This window comes from Mya arenaria, chromosome 11 (genome assembly GCF_026914265.1).
Source record: "Mya arenaria isolate MELC-2E11 chromosome 11, ASM2691426v1".
NCBI lineage: Eukaryota > Metazoa > Mollusca > Bivalvia > Myida > Myidae > Mya > Mya arenaria.
In genome coordinates this window covers 1,758,310-1,771,230 of record NC_069132.1, presented here as the reverse complement: position 1 = coordinate 1,771,230, position 12,921 = coordinate 1,758,310, and the positions used below count along the sequence as shown (strand labels likewise).

Genomic DNA, 12,921 nt, shown 5'->3' with positions numbered 1-12,921 from the left:
TTCTAAGTTGACACCGGTGACCTAGTTTTACAAGTTCGGTCGGTGATGTTTATGGATTTTAAATCACAGAATGGTTTGGAAATACTTGTCATTGAGTCAATGTAAAGATTGCGTTTATCCTAGAGTACATGTTTATTCATGTTTGGGTTAATAGTAGAGTAAAAACAATGAAAGAGTTGAACACATGTGTCAATGGCATTTACTATTGTCAGAAGTGGTGTACAAAACATTTAGATAAAACAGCACGGAAAACTGTTTTGAATAAGTCCATTTTAATTTGTAATGAACTTGACATTTCACTATAAATGAGATTTGTTGTTGTAACCAAGGAATACTCTTTAAAATGAAAAATAAACAAGCATGAAGTATAGATGCCTTGTGAACTTAAAATGGCGGAGTTGGGAGAAGATGAAAATATCCGATACATAATTATGGAATCCTCTGTCAGTTTACTATCATTGGTACATAAAGTCAAGTCACATGCTTATGAAGATTTATTACTTCTCTATGTGATTTTTATGTACTGATGTGGTAATTTGCTGGAAGATTTGAATTTGAAATGGATTTGGTGAACATCCCATGGTAAATATCCTTGTCCGAAAATATCCGGTCTTAGCATGGATCGGGTGACACACAACTAGGACCCCGCATGGTAAGGGTTATTAAAACTCAAATCTAGGTCTAGTTTGGTTTTGATTTTTTCAGGAATTGTTTTCACAATATTAAAGCTCAAATGTCTTCATAAAATGTAACTTCCTTATTTTCAAAATTGGTAATTATTTCACTTTATTGACATTTTCCAATATTGAAATAACTGAAACAATGTTTAGAAAATGTAATGTATTGTTTTAATACAGTGCAATTTTTGTGTATTTTAATGCGTAAAATTCTCTTTTTGTTTTTCAATTTAATATTGGTCAGTTTTTAAGTGTTCTGCATTCACTTAAGCATATCATTAAAGCTAAACAAATGTCTTGCTGAGTGATATTCAATGTATCTTTGATAAAAAAAGTTTAGTTTATACATATAAACATGTTTTATAGTCAATTTCATTGATGTTTTATATGCACAGTATGTAAGATTTAAACTGTTTGTTTAATTAGAACTTTGAAACTTTGAGTATATTAAAACATGCATTAAAAGCAGTTTAAAAATGTCAAGTTATTGATATAAATTTCCAATGGTTTTATGTTGTTCTCTGATTTTCACCTTTAAGAGTACCGGTATGTTTTGTGACTTTTTTCCTTTTTTTCTTCTTTTTTTTCGACCACCCGGTGGACATTTTTTCCAAAAATTCTTGTAAACCAAAAAATAAAAAAGGAGTGGCCTAACTTATTTTATAGTGGTATTGCTCTTGTTGTCAAATGATACATTGACTATTTTAGTATTTTGCAATAAACAAAAGATGCTCCAAGTAGGCGATATTCGTGGATTTCTTGTTACTTATTAAACATTATACAGAGATATAATGTATAAATACACGTGTTAACGACATTATAAATTCTCATATTAGAAGTGTTACAAATCATGGCTAGTGCTTCCAACCAGTAACCCAAGGATATGATTAAACATGAAATTCCTTAATAATCGACCTAAATAAAGCAGGTTGCGTAGTTATGTTTTATTTACCGAAGCAGTGTTTCCCAAAACAGCTTAATTTTAGTTGACAATTACGATACGACCTAGGTTCACGATGGATTTAGAAGTAAGTAATAAATTTCGCTCAGAATTAAAGCAACCTACCTTAGGAAAGCATAAGGATGTTTTGAGTAAATAGCGCATTTTTTCATGCGCTAAATAACTAAACATAGCCAATTAACATGACGCGGCCTGTCAGTCAAACTGGCCGGATTGATAACCGACTGACCAATCAGCGTCCAGATTAGGGGGACTTATCAGTTGCCCGTTGCTATCCGTCATGACCTCCGACAATCTGCACTTATCAACATTAGTGTAATTACTCTGTTTTCTATATATTAAACACAAAATATGTTATCTGAGAGATAGTAAAGACAAGGAAATCCATAATACAGACATTTTCCCCTATTGCTGCTCAAATTATTTAAATTATGCATTTCTTTTGGAATTTGTTTGATAACATAGTGACTTTTCGGTAGACTATTTCAACCCTCCAAATTCTTAATGTGACCGTACATAATATTCGTATCTTTTTCGTTAGGCCACTACTTTTTATATAAATTGGTTTACAAAACCGGCGGGTCTAATTTTCCGAAAAGTACAAAAATAAAATGAATTTCACTTTTTTTTTCAAAATTATTTTCCCGACCGTATTTATTTTGGTGCGAAACGAAAGAAAAACGAACAGATAAGAGTACGAATGCAGTATATCTCGACTGGTTTGTTGTTCCGTAGCCGTATTCGCCAATTTATAGTAATAGCATGTGAGCCAGTCAACTGTTATGGCAGCGCCGTTGGCAATGGCGGAATTGACGATAGCAGTCATTCTTTGTATGAAATAATTAATTAAAATACGCAGGAGCTGTTAAAATAAAAATAGAAATAAACATTCAATGGCAAATTTTACAGCCGACACAAACAATAACTGTCACGTGATTGTTGTTTTCCCCCGCCAATTTAGGTCATGAAAATATTGTTAAATATAAAAAATAAAAGTGTCAGCGGCTGCCATCAAATTAGTAGACACAAATATCTGTAAATTATGTGTGAGAAAAACATGTTATAACATTTTATGGTTAAATATCAAATAACAGTGCACTAAGTGTGAGTGGTGAAATCGAAAGTAAAATTTCTAAGTTGACACCGGTGACTTAGTTTCACAAGTTCGGTCGGATTTAAAATCACAGAATGGTTTGGAAATACTTGTCATTGAGTCAATGTAAAGCTTGTGTTTATTCTAGATTACATGTCTATTCATGTTTATTCATGTTTGGATTAATAGTAGAGTAAAAACAATGAAAGAGTTGAACACATGTGTCAATGACATTTACTAATGCCGGGAGTGGTGTGCAAAACATTTAAATAAAACAGCACGGAAAACTATTTTGAATAAGTCCATTTCAATTTGTAATGAACTTGACATTTCACTATAAATGAGATTTGTTGTTGTAACCAAGGAGTACTCTTTAAAATGAAAAATAAACAAGCATGAAGTATAGATGCCCAGTGAACACAAAAAAGCGGAGTTTGGAGAAGATGAAAATATCCGATACATTATTATGGATTTCTCTGTCATTGGTACATAAAGTTAAGTCACATGCTAGATTTATTACTTTGCAATGTGATTTTTATGTACTGATGTGGTAATTTGCTGCAAGATATGAATTTGAAATGGATTTGGTGAACATTCCATGGTAAATATCCTGGTCCGAGAATATCCGATCTTAGCATGGATCGGGTTACACACAACTAGGACCCCGCATGGTAAGGGTTATTAAAACTCAAATCTAGGTCTAGTTTGGATTTTAGTTTTTCAGGAACTGTTTTCACAATATTAAAGCTCAAATGTCTTCATAAAAAACAACTTCCTTATTTAAAAAATTGGTAATTATTTCACTTTATTGACATTTTCCAATATTGGACTAACTGAAACAATGTTTAGAAAATGTAATGTATTGTTTTAATACAGTGCATTTTTTGTGTATTTTAATGAGTAAAATTCGCCTTCTCTTTTTGTTTTTCAATTTAATATTGGTCAGTTTTAAAGTGTTCTTCATTCACTTTTGCTTTAGCATACCATTAAAGCTAAACAAATGTCTTGCTGAGTGATATTCAATGTATCTTTGATAAAAAGTTTAGTTTATACATGTAAACATGTTTTATAGTCAATTTCATTGATGTTTTATATGCACAGTATGTAAGATTTAAACTGTGTGTTTAATTAGAACTTTAAAACTTTGAGTGTATTAAAACATGCATTAATAACAGTTTAAAAAATTAAAATGCCAAGTAAATGATATAAATTTACAATGGTTTTATGTTGTTCTATGATTTTCACCCTTTAAGAGTATGTTTTGTGACTTTTTTCCTTCTTTTTTTTTCGACCACCCGGTGGACATTTTTTCAAAAAATTCTTGTAAACCAAAAAATAAAAAAAGGAGTGGCCTTAGTCTTAAAACAAGATTATGAGTATTAGTGCGTAATATTGACGACATCTTGCGATATATTTTGATTTTGATTTTGTTCTCCTTCTTGTGCGTAAAGTTTTAAATCCAAAGCATACACATTTGCTTTTTCGTTTGTTTGGACAAACTGTTAGTGATAAAGACAATTCAGTTAATTTGAGTAACATTTTTTTATTAAAAGATCAAATATCATATATCTAAAGGTCATAAATCGTAGATACGTATAGATAAAACAAAATCATCTTCAATCGTAAATGACGCAAATCAATGTATAAACCTATGCATTTATAATGACTATGATCACTTCTAACTCCTACATGTATGTTCCTTGCAGGAACAGTTTCGCATTTCATTTAATACGGATATTAATTCATTGAGAGAAATATTACGGTAGTTATATCAATAATAATAATTCACTTAACTTGTATAAAAGGTGATTTTTAATGGAGAAAGGAAGAAAAACAGCAGATTCAATTTGATCTAAACAAACGTCAACAATAATTTGACTTTCGTAAAGTAAATTAATCCATGTTTTTTTTCCATAAATTTGAGGTTTACAATAGAGATAGTCCAAATAATTGTACGTTGACGGATTTTTTTAGATTTTTGATATGGCAAATCCTTCACCTACAAATTGTTTTGTATTAAAAGTGGGTAGTTGTTCCGATCAGGATTCCGGGTTAAAGCATATAGCGTCTATAAAATATCATCAAAACAAGAAATATTACCAGATAATGTTATTTTATATTAGTTCCGTACACAAAAAATAAATATCCAACTTATAATTATGAGTTTGACGACTTTTCTTCATTTCATTCTGTCAAAACATAACGATATATACATGAAGGGCACCTGCAAGGCTTCAGGGCACAGTTTTAAATCGCTCGGAACATTTCGGCCATGGCCGAGTTGTTACGATTGTATAACGAGGTCTATCTCGAAGCTTTGTCGGAGGAGGCCGAGTTATTATGATTGTATCGAGTTGTTCCCCTTCGCATATTTGTTTTCTGTGTCAGTCAACTTTCGTTTTATTGGAAAGGTAAACAACTTGTTTTAATGCATTAAATGCTTGTTTAGTGCAAAATAGCATTTCACTTACATGGTAAAATATGAATATAACTCTTTATGATCAATTTCAACCATAAAATACTTCACTTAAAACAATTTCAATATTTTTAAAACACCCCCGTTTTTTCACATTCCCGTTTAGACGTTAGGGATTGGAAGAATCCCGTATAACACGTCTAATATTTTAGACTAACAATAGAGACTGCCTTTCTACTGAAACAAATTTCCGATGTTATTTAGAAAATAATTATTTTGAAGTTTAGACATTAAATTATTTCTACCTGAATCAAGCATTGAATTTAGCTTATTATAATAATTAACTAATTAAATGTTAAACAAGCTTTTATTGCTATGTTTTACCATGTTCCATACATTTTTTATCTGATTGTCAAGTTTAAATTCTGTATAATTATCGTCTGCTTCTGTGTTCATGTCGATGAGCCCCTACTGAGGGGTCACTTGACACTGTAGGCGTAGCCTTATCGTAATCGACGTTGTGTCAATTATTATCTGGTTAATGTTTGATGACCTGTATTATCTTGATATTAAAACTGGACTGAATACAATGGACACTACGGGTAAAAAGATAGTAAAATGATAACGAATGGTATTTGGTGCGAAAACGATCTGTGTAATTTGAGTAAAAGTATGCATTAATATACAATGTGAATGCATCATGAAGTAGCGCCGGAGAAGCATACATTCTAATTAAAGCGCATTGTGTGACTGCAGCTTTTTGGGCCAAGAAAAGTCATCTTAAGGCTGCACTCTCACAGATATACCATGTTTACAACTTTTTTTTATTTTTTGTCTTCGAGAGGGCAATTTGCGTAGATATCTGCAAACCAATGATATAAGATTGCTGACATAAAATCAGATCGTAGATTTTCATATTTACGTTCGAAAATTAATGTTTTATGGCTTAAACCGTTACTAACGGTTTAAGAAAAATGCATAAAACATCATTTTTTAACTTAAATATAAAAATCTGCGATCTAATTTTTTGTCAGAAGTCTTATATGACTGGTTTTCATGAATTTTCGCAATAATTGGCTCGTTCCAAAACAAAAAATAAAATAGTGGTCAAAACGTTCAATCTGTGAGAGTGCAGCTTTAACTTTCTCATGCACATTTTTTTTAAATACTGAAGCTATTCATGCACTTAAAGTAATAAACAAATGACACATATAAGGATGTAAAACGGAATAAAGCTTTAAAGATTAAAATTTTACTCCTAAATAAGATTTAACACATTTAATACAATTGTTTCAATTTACCAAAAAGGATTAATAAATGTCGAAGACAATGGTTATTATGAAGGATACTGAGTTTAGATTTTAAAGTATGTGCAGTAAACACGGTATTGCTACTTTATGAGACCATAGTAGATAGCAGTAAATCTTTTAGCATTCACCAATCATTTAATATTTTTGCGTTTTTAGCTATTAAATATAAGGATATAATATTGTTAATAGAAATTAATATTTTACATGAATGCATTATTTAATAAGTTGTTGACGGTGCATCGCTCAAAATTTATGTTTGTTTTCATGTGTTTGTATTGATTTTGAATAAGAGTGTCACTTTAAATCGGCTATCATGGTTTTGATCTTAAAATAACTGTTTAAAAACTTTCAACCAGAAAAAAAATCATCGAGTTTTGGCTACAAAAATATAAATGTATTTCATTCCGTTTGATAAAAAATGACGCGGTTTAATGGAAAAGAACGCAGCAGTGCCTTATAAACTATGGGGTATGAATCCAAACAGGCTCTTGTTGGCGTGCCAAAAATAACACCCTTTTTGACGTTAAAGAGGACGCTTCTTTACATAGAATAGCCCTGGCAGCCTTGGATGGCATAGACATATTATAATTTGCCCTCCAAAATATAGGGTTATATATTGGTTAACAAGACAGCATATACATGTAAAACAAAACATCTTGTGTAAAGATAGTGAGCGATGTTAGACAAAGGGGACATCATTGACAAATAAATCGTTAATACGGCAACATTTTCGATGATTACATATGATTTCTTTTCCTCGAGGGTCAGCCGGCAAAACACCACTTCCAACCTCTACCTTATTTGACATCTTTATTGTTTTCTTTATGTAAAAGGGCACTTTCCAAGTTCACTGACCTTACGACACCCAACATGAAATACAATAACCGCACAATTACGAACATATTGAAATATGAAATGGAAATATCATCAGATATAACAATATTAAAATAGCGAATATAACTAAAAAATATTAATTTTGAAGAATGTATAATTAAGGAATAAATTGCGGGATACATGTTATTATCAGGGTTTGAATGCATTTGGGCTAGTAAAATCGTGCGGTGGCCGTACTTATATGTATACCAATAATTCATTATTTATTTCTAGAATTGTTAAAACAATACTTAATTCATTAATTAATAAAAACATTTCAGTAATTCTTTCTTACCAGATCTGTAAAAAGACCGACCTGACTGTAACCAGAAACAGCTAGTCATCATAATAACGCGGGTGAAATTTAACAACTTGATTTTTCACGTTATATTGAAACGCTAATAAGAACAATATTTTAAAAACTCATAAATGAACGCTTTTAAACATATATTTTTTCCAGTCCTTCGGACACAATTAAAATAATAACAAGATAAACAGTTCTCAAATTACATGTACATATATACGCGATCAGAGCATATCCGAAGATGATGCGTTCACCGGATGATAATCGTAATTGCCGAAAGGCAGTTCATTTAAGGAATGAAAGTTGAGGTGTTAATATTTATACTATCAAATCTAAGAAAAATCAAACAAAAGAAATATGTCCGGCCTTTAACGGACATTACTTCTTTTGCTAGCCCCTTTGGGGTGTATTAATATGCATTATAAAAGTGTGACTGATTTTCACATAGGAAGCGTTCAACTTCCATCAAAATTGAGCAAAATTAAATATAAATATTGTGATTTTTGTAATGCACATTTAAGAATGCATAAAATTATAGATGAATAAAATTCAGATTAATGATTATGTATATAATTGATTTGAAGAAAGAAAAATACTGATATATATATATATTCACATGATTAAGCCAATAAATTGACATACGTGAGACATCTATTTCCTTTAAAGACATTTTAAATAATCGAAATCGCCATTCTAAAGATTGACAACACGTTAAAGATAAACGATCGTCTGATGTCTAACCAAAATTGCTGCGCAGTCAGACAGTTGTTTTGCTGTATTTTGATAAACACTGACCAAAGTAGGTAGGTTAGTAGAAAGCATTGTTCGTAAGATGCAATTTGTATTTAAAATGTCTTAAGACACGTAATCCTATTTCAGAGTTGCCGAATCAATATCCAAACCTCGCAAACGATGGGCGTGCGAGGTTTGTTAACACTGGTACACGACAACAAGGAAGTCCTTCTTCGTGATTTTGAACTTCATGACACTCTACTCATCATTGATGGCTCGAATCTGTTCCCCTTCTTATACGACTTTTATCATGTGCCAGGCGAGTATGGTGGCGACTATGACAACTATGCGAACAAGTGTAAAACCTTCTTCACCAATCTCCGGGCGTGTAAGGTGGAGCCGTATGTTGTCCTGGACGGTGGGTATGATCCAGATAAACGAAATTGGAACACTGCGGTTCAAGTTCAACGTAAGGCGTCTAGTAGAGAGCCCGCTGGTCTGATATGTGAGAACGGCCCTGAAGCAACAGAGGAACATGTTCTTCCGTTTCTATGTCACGAAACTTTCCAACATGTCCTGCGTGAGCTTCAGATACCACAGGTCACGTGTCCATATGAGGCAGACAGAGAAATAGCAGTGTTGGCCAATAAGTGGAAATGCCCAGTTCTAAGTAATGATTGCGATTTCTTTATTTTCAAATTGGAAGATGGAGTTATACCTCTCGAATATGGTAGGACATGTTTTATCGACATGACATTGCGGCTACATTCCAAGACGGTACAATCTAGCTTGCTTGAACCAGAGGCTTTACCAACCGACCAGGAATATACATACATCGCTGTTAAGCATTACCACTACAGTCGTTTAATTGAGAGAGTATGTGGGCCTTGGGGGTTTCTACCAATTTTCGCTACATTTAGTGGTAATGGTTATGTAGATAAAACCCATTTGAAGGCTTTCTACAGAGCGATATCCAAGCAGTATAAGGATGAACCTCTAAACCTGAGGGCAAAGGCTCGAATGACGTCAATAGTCCATTGGTCAATGGGCGTAGAATTGGATGAAAGCGCTATTAAATACGTATTGCAACATTTAGTACACCTATCTTCCGGTCAGAAATCGGAACTGCGAGCCGCCATTCGATACTCCATAGATAGTTAAACAAACATCGCAGATTTCGCTACCATGGATGTGGGAAAAGTTCTTCAATGCGGACACAAGTTGCATATCAAAACTTGATCTTGGAACGATAAGTGACTACGTCACTAAAAATCCATTGCCAGTGCCTTATCCGGAGATGTTAAGAACCTGCAAAATGGCGGGATCATTCATGCAGAATGTGGTTGTGAACCACAGAGTGAGTTTTGATTGCCAGATTGAACACTTGGCTGAACCTTCAACGTATGTTTGCTCCAGATATATTAGAAGTGCCCTGTATGGCTTGACAACGTCATTCAGCAGGCCAAAATCTAAAGACTCTAAAGTCAAGACAGACGATCTAGTCGACTTACAAGGCACAAGGAAAAGTTGCATCGAAGAAAGCGACAGACAGAAAGGTGATAGGATGAAGGTCTACATTAAGCCTACGACGGAGGTTTCTTACGGATCTCAACTTTGAAAGTTCCATCGTTGCAAAATGTCCCAGAAACAACCGTAGAGGAGAGGCAAAACATCATGTTTGGCACTTTAAGACTGAATTCTGAATTAACCGAATTCATCTCTAGCATATTTTATTGCACGCTGAGGTTATTGTTGAAGTTATAAAAAGGAATCCCGATGCAAGTGAAACAGTCAATCTACCATGCTTGGTTCCAAGTATCGAAAACGCAATTAAAACACAAGGTTACGATCGGGTAATTGAGTTTGCTAGTAAAATGTCTACTCACCGAAACGCACGTACTGATCAAGCATCATGGGGAAGCAAAGAAACCAAGATAATTCACGGCTTCTCACAGTTACAGACCTGCTTCCTGAGCGCACTGTACCTAAATCAGGCCCTGATGTCACCAGTTGACCTCCCCAGCCCTAGCGTTCTCTTCAATTGTACGTTCATGTACAACGTTTGCAGGAGCCTTGACACATCTAAAAACACTGATTGTTCAGACAACCTTTGCAAGAGTCTTGATGCATATAAAATCACTGATTGTTCAGACAACCTTTGCAAGAGTCTTGAGACATCTACAACCACTGATTGTTCAGACAACCTTTGCAAGAGTCTTGAGACATCTACAACCACTGATTGTTCAGACAACCTTTGCAAGAGTCTTGAGACATCTACAACCACTGATTGTTCAGACAACCTTTGCAAGAGTCTTGAGACATCTACAACCACTGATTGTTCAGACAACCTTTGCAATAGTCTTGAGACATCTACAACCACTGATTGTTCAGACAACCTTTGCAAGAGTCTTGAGACATCTACAACCACTGATTGTTCAGACAACCTTTGCAAGAGTCTTGAGACATCTACAACCACTGATTGTTCAGACAACCTTTGCAAGAGTCCTGATGCATATAAAATCACTGATTGTTCAGACAACCTTTGCAAGAGTCTTGAGACATCTACAACCACTGATTGTTCAGACAACCTTTGCAAGAGTCTTGAGACATCTACAACCACTGATTGTTCAGACAACCTTTGCAAGAGTCCTGATGCATATAAAATCACTGATTGTTCAGACAACCTTTGCAAGAGTCTTGAGACATCTACAACCACTGATTGTTCAGACAACCTTTGCAAGAGTCCTGATGCATATAAAATCACTGATTGTTCAGACAACCTTTGCAAGAGTCTTGAGACATCTACAACCACTGATTGTTCAGACAACCTTTGCAAGAGTCTTGAGACATCTACAACCACTGATTGTTCAGAAATATTCGATTTGGATTCCCCGCTGCATGCTTTGTTTACGTTGTGGAAATCTGCTGTCAAATCATCCGAGCCCGAAAAGTCTAAAGACGGTGCTGCCCGGGGCCATAAGGCAGTTGACAAGAAAATAAAAATCAAGCGATCCAAACACGGGAAATAAAGTTTGGTCTTTATGTGCACCAGCGTCTTAACTTTTACAGACATTCCACAGTCGACTCAAAGAATACTGACTTTCGATATGAATGTCTAAACTGGGGATGATTTTCTTGAACAATTTAATAAAAACGCTAATTTGAAAGTGCTTCGTAATTGATAAGTTGTCTTTTTAATTAGGGTTATATGTTTTTCATAAGTTTATAACTTTATATGATTGATTGATTGATCTCGCAGCCATTACAAGATTTGAATAAACACATACATTTAATGATGTCGCTTAATAATGTTAAACTATTATTTTTAGTACCGCATGAAATATGTTGTAAGGCTTTGAAAAAGTTAAAGTCTAGGAAAATGTCACAGAAATACAAAATTATGTTCAATATTTTGTCTCGTAGTACCAATAAAAGGAAAAACAAATGTTTTGCATTTCAATAAGGGTCATTTGCTATACATTTTAAATTAAATACGTATAACAAATGTCGAGTTTGTGTAGATGAATTGCGTGGAATCATTTAGGACTGTTCTTTACAGATCTTGAGCGTAAAAAGTCCGACAACCATTTCGCAGAATTCGTAGAGCATTTTAGCGAGATCGTACCACCTAAAATACATCAAAATAGCGATTTTTGTTGACTTTAAATAAGAAAATATAATACCGTCCGCAGGGAACTCTATGAAGAAAGAAATGCTCAACGATTCTGTTTGCGTGATGATGTGCATGGTAATTTTCTGGCAATGTACTTGTAGAACGTACGTATTGTTACTGACAGACGAAAACAACTATAAACTTATATGCTCACTCATGCAAATTTAGATCTGTGTATTTCTGAATACACGTATATTCTGCTTTTTATGTGACACAACTGATGCAAATTTCTTTTTTTATGGATTATTTTTCGTATACAATTTATAAAGCGATATAAATACTTTGTGTTAAATTGGTAATTCTGTTATATTTTTAATTACATTTTGTGTTTACTTAAAGTAATTTAACAAAACATTTTACGGAAATGTTGGTTTCTATTACATTAAACTTTAATTGCTGGAATACTCAGTGACCTGTGAGCTTGATTAATCAAAATAATAATGCATTTTCGCATAAATTGGCTCGTTCCCAGACAAAATGTTAAAAAAAGTTGTCAAAAACGTTCAAGCTGTGTGAGTGCAGCTTTAAATGTCAAAATTGATTAGAGACATGCACCAACAGATGAGAACGAGGGATGGTCTGCACATAATAATGGTCCAGGTTCTGTAGAAAGATTTTCTTTACAGTATGTGCGCCTTCCAGTAATGCTCGTTCCACAACGATGGATTTTATTTTGGTCTTTATATAATGTATGCGTGTTTCCTTTATTGGGACACGCATTTTTAATATAGGCAACAGTAACTTCGTTCGATAACGATTTGTGTTTTGATTTTAGACTCAACAATTTTCTGAATGTTTTTGCAATATGATTTTTATCATTAGATTTTTTTGAGTTCTAAAAACAATCTAATGATAAAAATCATATTGCAAAAACGTCAATGA

General features: G+C 33.6%; 1 protein-coding gene across 3 annotated transcripts; it reads left to right on the top strand.

The window, feature by feature from the left end:
- Positions 1–3,261: 3,261 nt before the first annotated feature.
- On the top strand, positions 3,262–11,395 carry LOC128209503 (dentin sialophosphoprotein-like). 3 transcript variants are annotated; one of them, XM_052913548.1, is made up of 2 exons: positions 3,262–3,402; positions 8,514–11,395. In XM_052913548.1, the coding sequence occupies exon 2, from the start codon at positions 10,241–10,243 to the stop codon at positions 11,393–11,395; it is 1,155 nt and encodes a 384-aa protein (XP_052769508.1). In that variant the 5' UTR covers positions 3,262–3,402; positions 8,514–10,240. The 3 variants fall into 3 exon arrangements, with proteins under 3 accessions (XP_052769508.1, XP_052769507.1, XP_052769510.1); XM_052913547.1 differs by lacking the exon at positions 3,262–3,402 and adding an exon at positions 4,813–5,142 and having other exon boundaries at positions 8,514–10,582; XM_052913550.1 differs by lacking the exon at positions 3,262–3,402 and adding an exon at positions 6,415–6,513.
- The last annotated feature ends 1,526 nt before the right edge of the window (positions 11,396–12,921 follow it).